This window comes from Limulus polyphemus, unplaced genomic scaffold (genome assembly GCF_000517525.1).
Source record: "Limulus polyphemus unplaced genomic scaffold, Limulus_polyphemus-2.1.2 Scaffold1564, whole genome shotgun sequence".
NCBI classification, from domain to species: Eukaryota; Metazoa; Arthropoda; class Merostomata; order Xiphosura; family Limulidae; genus Limulus; species Limulus polyphemus.
In genome coordinates this window covers 53,347-59,552 of record NW_013667174.1, presented here as the reverse complement: position 1 = coordinate 59,552, position 6,206 = coordinate 53,347, and the positions used below count along the sequence as shown (strand labels likewise).

General features: G+C 30.2%; 1 protein-coding gene across 3 annotated transcripts in view; it reads left to right on the top strand.

Moving 5' to 3' along the window:
• The first annotated feature begins 1,210 nt into the window (after positions 1–1,210).
• Positions 1,211–6,206, top strand: part of LOC106464119 (pre-mRNA-splicing factor 38B-like) — a 49,795-nt gene continuing 44,799 nt past the window's right edge. For all 3 annotated transcript variants that reach the window (XM_013924232.2, XM_022391797.1, XM_022391796.1), the window contains exons 1-2: positions 1,211–1,274; positions 3,399–3,597. In XM_013924232.2, coding sequence (XP_013779686.1) covers positions 3,424–3,597 — 174 coding nt within the window. In that variant the 5' untranslated portion in view covers positions 1,211–1,274; positions 3,399–3,423. The remainder of the gene's footprint in view (positions 1,275–3,398; positions 3,598–6,206) is intronic.

The window sequence follows — 6,206 nt, the reverse complement described above, 5'->3', positions numbered from 1 at the left end:
GGCAGCTCTTAATAAGGGCTTCCGTTTAGCTGCTCTACAACGATAACCCAATCTGTGGAGAATCCGTTGAACAGATTTCGGGCTCATCCCACCAACTTTGGCTACTTCTGCAGTCATTAATCTGGGATCCATTTCGACGCTCCTCTTGACAGCCCTTTTTGTCCTCTCCGACGGACCAGGACGACCCGGATGCTGCTCAGTTGTTTCCTTGCCGTGTTTCCTGAACTGCACGATGATTCTGTTGACTGTCGAAAGCCGGATTCCCAAATTCTGCTGCTGACTTATTCCATCATCTGCTTGACCAACTATCCTTCCTCTAACAAATTCTGACAATTCGAGAGAACCTTGAGTTCTAGGCATGTTGTAGCATAAAATAATTAGTGTGCAGACCATTTTCATTTATATAGTGCTCTGTGAACACAAATTAGTTAGCATAAATCAGTTAAATGACTAAAAAGTAGGTGCCTATTTACTTGTGACCACTCAGTGTACATCCAGTGTGCAGATATATATGTTTTGTGTAGTGAATCCGTAGAGTTACCGCTGTCCCCGATAGATGAAAATATGAAGCAGGAGTTCGATTCCCATCGGTGAACACAGCACATCGCCCTTAGTGGCTTTGCTATGAGAAAATACATACACTCATCTATCAGAACACAAAATATAAATTATATAATCTAAACAGAAAACCTATATGTCCATAAAGAATTTGCTTTTGATTGATAAGTGATTATCATTATCAATTCAGCTACTATTTGAAATAATTTTGTTGTTTTTCTTAACATTTAATGCATCATGGAAGAATCTAGACATTTTAAGAATAAAGTTAGAAAAAAAATTACCTTTACATTAAAAGCAAAGTCCCCTGTGAAAATGAGAGTTTAGGGACTTACAACGCTAAAATCCTGGGCTCGACTTCATGCGGTGGACACAGCAGATAGCTCAATGTGGCTTTGCTCTAAAACAAACAAATCAAAAACTATTTTATAAGTGAAAGTATATTTTCCAATCAATCAGTATTTGTAAGAGCCCCGATGAAGCCACAATGCCGAGACTAAGTTGAAATAAAAAGTTTTTTTGTTACCTGGAGAGTAAAATTAGTTTTTTCGAAGTTTGTCATAAATATTTAAAATAGATATAAATATATATGGTTTACATAGGGGGAGCAAACAAGTAGTTTTGGGCCAATCATAAGCTCTTAAACTTTCACCGTTGTATTCTTCTTGTGATGCGGATTGGAGGGAGAAATATTTCTTGGTTCATTTTCTTGTATGGTAAGAATTTGATAAAATTGCTTTAAACATAAATTATTATATTTACTTCATTACTGATATATTTAGATTTCACATGGATTGCATTTATGAAGAAGTGATAGTTAAAATAGGAAGGTTAAGACAAATTTCGAATTGATTAAACTAGCGTGCTCATCCGAATTTCACTTCTTCATACGATTTAACTTGTACGTTGTAGGCTTAACAACAGCACCAGTAAGCCTACATTGTACACAGTTTAAAATTCGCAAGCGCAGGCGCGAGCATATACTGTAGGCCTAATACACTAGATGGGTCTCGAACTCGTATTTGACTTACTTTAAAGTTTCAGTATTTTTCTATAACTTTCATACCATGAACTAAAAAATGCGCTATAATATCACCTAAATTGTAACATATATAAGTTGTGCTATTATTTTTATGTTTATACTGTTACTAGTAATGTACTTAATCATGAGTTAATGTAGTATGAGACTGAGTTGTATAATTTAAAACTCGAACGAACTTATCACTTTTAGTTTTAAATAAAAGTTTTAAGTTTGAACTGTTAATGTTAGTATTTGCGTTACTCAGATTTGATATATTAATAATTAGAACATAACTTATACTAATCTTAAATATTTACATGACTTCAAAAAGAAGAATTGCTCTGAATACATTGAAATTTCAGAATTGACACACCTAGGTTTTGAGTTACTGAAGATAGTGTTGAAATATTGAAAGAAGAGGAAGAGTACACAACTTCCCATAAGCACTCTTGTGTATGATAAATGTATGATGTTTCAACAACACTGTCATCCTCAGGCACAACCTGAGGATGACATAAGTGATAGTGAAGTATTGGTACAGGATGTTTTAAAATGTCATTTCAAGAACTTGAATAAGTCTTGTAAGTGAGAGTCTCATTTCAGATGGTGTGATATTTAATATTGAGGCTTTGGTTATGTTTTGTCACAAAAATATAGCCAACTCAGGTGTGTAAGCTTATATTTGTGTTAGGGATGTGTTTTATTGAATGCATTTTAGTATTTCTTGAAATATTGAAGGAAATTGTATTTGTAGTGGGCCGTTGCACTGAACAGACATGTGCATGGCTGATATACATACCAGCCCTACTAGTGCAGAGCTATGTATGTCTAACCATCAAAATAGGTTGTATGCTTGTGCATTAACACAAGCTTAGCATTTTAACATACTTGCATTATCACTGACTTGGAGTAAAATTAAACTTGTGAAAATATAAGAACTTTTGTTTCACAGTGTAAAATAAATAATGAAGTTAATGACGAAAAAATCCACTTATGACATTTGAAATTCAGGTAGGTTATCATTGTATGATTAAAATAAATGAGCCTGAAATAAAAAATGTTGGTATGATGCTTATACATAAGTAAATATTTATAATTGCTATTATTATTAAAGAAAACTGAACAAAATTTTAGACCTATAAAAAGAAATAATGTATTGTGAAAGTCCATTTCAGTTAACTAGTTCTTAAACATAAATAACATTTTCCTTATTTTATATATAATAATTTTTATACCTTTGAAAATAAGTTATCAGCATAAATAAACAGAAAATTTTAATTAAACTAAAGGGCAGTTCTATAGTAGATATTGAAATATTTTAAAAATCTAGTTGTATTAAATCCATAGAGTTAAGCTTGGGTGAGTTATCATTAGTTTAAGTTAAAACAAAGGTATATGAAAATAACTAATGTTTTATTTTAATATGGTCCAAGTTAAGCTAACAGCACAGTGTATGTCTATATAAATGCAGTAACTAAAGTTTTTCTCCCCTAATGCAAACAAAAGTTGTTTTTATTATGGTGTATTCAATTTTTCAAAAAACAGGCTTAGAGCTCAGATTTTTAATATCTTGTCAAGCTTAGTTGTTTTACACATTTAATGTAGGTCAGTTGAAATATTCAGATAAGAGTTTTAAAATTTTACTAAATTACAACAGAATAGTAATGATTTACAGTAATACTCCTGAAAGGTGGTTTAGGAAAATTGATAAATCTTGTACCTTGAAATTACATCTTTAAGTATTGTAAAATTTGCCCATGAAAATTTTGAATGAAAAGAAGTGAACAGTAGAGTAATTATAATATTTTTGTGTTTCCAGATATCGGTACATACATCACGAAAACATGTCATCTGGATCAACAGATAAAAAAAATAACATTCTACCAGTTTGGGGTAATGAAAAGACAATGAATTTGAATAATTTGATACTAACAAATATACTTTCTTCTCATTACTTCAAAGTAAACCTTTATCAGTTGAAAACCTACCATGAAGTTGTTGATGAAATATATTACAATGTAAGTAGAGAAACCATTTTCAGTTTTATGTGACAATAATAGAAGATTTAGTTAAACCAGTCATTTTACAGTTATAAGGATACAAAAAACCTTCCTCTGTATTACTAAGATGGTAAGAGTGAAATTTGCACATAACCTCTAATTTCTGTTAGAGATCAATGTTTTTGGTTCTCAAGGTAATATTTCTCTAAGTTTGACTGGTTCAGGAAATTATATTCTATACAAATTCAAGATAATTTCTGCCGAAAAGGCTATTATGAAGAGAATATCATAAAAAAAGAATGGTTGGTCCTTCAAATCTTTCCTTGCACATCTACTATTGAGAAAGTTCTAAAATTTAATCAACTCATTTTTTAGGGATTCATTCATTTCTATCATAAATTTGTGTAAGGTGTCAACCTTTGGGTGTTAAATTCTGAGAGTGAAGTTTGACAGCTGTGGAAGAACAAATATATATAACAAAGGATGGTTTGGTACTTCAATATTTTCCTTTCACACCCACTCTTTAATTTTTTATCCTGTAATATAGTTAAACTTACTTATGATAAAAGAACAAAAATTATGATGTAAATGTACTTGCAGTCCACTGTTTAAAAAAATCATTTTAAATTGTTGTTCATTACTTGTGTAGGTAAGCACATTATGTTGAATCAGTGGTAAATTAACAGACTGATTTTTAGAGAAAATACTATATGTTTCATATAATAAGTGTGCTTATAAGTGATTATTTGTTAACTTTCTGTTAATATTCATTGTTTTAATGTGGGTCATTTGGTATTTTTTTGTTTTGGTTTCAGTGACAATTTAGGCTATATTCATTAACTTAAAACAACATAAGTAGTTTGTATTGTTCCACTTTTCTTCAATCTCTAAATTTCTGCCAATTAGTCTCAACTCTGTTATTTGAAGAAAGTAATTATTTATTACTTGTGTTTTTTTTCATTATTTCAATGGTCTCTGAAAAATAGAAAGGCTGAAAGATTTCAATTTGGCAATACAAGTGTTCAAAACTCTAAAGTATTATGACTATCAACTTTCACTAATTCTGTAAGTTGATAACCCGTACAATGCTAGTTTAACTAAAGTGAACAGTGAAAGAACTTTGCTTTTTCACAGCTGGTCATTTAAGTACCTGATTATTTTCCTACCTGTAAAATACAAAACTTTCATTGTGCACTAAGTGTTTTGATTCATGAAATACAACTATACCATTCTAAAATGGTGTTTAAGGCTTTAACCATGTCATGGTAAAGCTAATAATTGAACAGTAAGGATAACAATCAACTTTCCATTCGAGGTTGGCTGATGTGACCATCCCTGTAATGACAAAATAATCATCAGCCATACTCTATCTTTTAACACATTTTGTGTATCTTCATAAAATCGAGGAACTTTCTCTAAACAATACAAGTCTTTTGTTGAGTGCTCCAAGTGCAAAGTCATTTTCATGTTAACATTAAAAATACTTTTCTTAGTTTGAAAATTTTTAAATTTCATGTGTAACTTCTAAAACCTAAAAAAATACCAAACTTTTTTTTCACATTCAAACTATATATGTTATTTATTTCTATACCCTAACTATACATACTCAATCAATTTAACTGACCTCGTAACCACCATAAAAAATACAAAATAAATCTGTTACCCTTTTTTCTTTATAGAATCTCTGCAAATTGTCACAGAAGATAGTTGTTTATCCTAAATATCTTTAGTTGCATAACAGTCTACACCTGTTTGTTTAATTTAATTTACCCTTTGAACTGTATCTAACTAATAATTCTACCACAGAAGTTGTAAATCACTCAGAGATAGCATGGTTCATGTTACCATATTGAATTACATTACACACACGCTGCTCTTGAGCAAACCTAGTGAAGGTTTTTATTATTTTTTTTGTCTTACCTAATTTAACATTATAAGTTTCTAATTTTTGTAGTTTAGTTGCTTTTACATTAAAAAATATACATGAAAAACAAAAATTATTATACTTACCTTTGACCTCTTGTTTTTTGCTATCTGTTGCCAATGGAACTTAAGCCTAGTTTTTTATAGTAATGGCATTAGTACACTCAGCAACTTTTATTTACTTAACTCTCTCCATGTGGGCTCGATAAATTTGACCGATCACATGACCTTTTTGTACTCGTATTATTTAGTGAAGTATTTTTAATAAACTAAAAAAAGATTTGTTCTTGAATATATCAAGTGTTTGTTTTGAATAGTCTGTGTGAAAAGTGATTTTCATGTTAAGATTAAAAATACTTTTCTTCATCTCAAAAATCTCAAATTTCATTTGTGTAATCTCTAAAACCTTCTAAATACATTTCAAGTGTTTGTTATCAATAAAACTATATTTTAACTATTATTTTCTATACCCAAAACAACGTTCATATTAAAATAAATACATAATGACAAATTAGTTACACATTATACATTTATTTATAATTCAATTTGATTGTTTTACTGCCCTTTGAACTGTGTATAACTATTGTTTGTGTTATTATAAGATGTAAATCACTTGGGGAATATGCAGCTCGTTACGCTATCGAATTACATTACCCAGGAGCTACTCTAAGCTGCTTGCGTGTGTTCCACATGAAATATTTTTA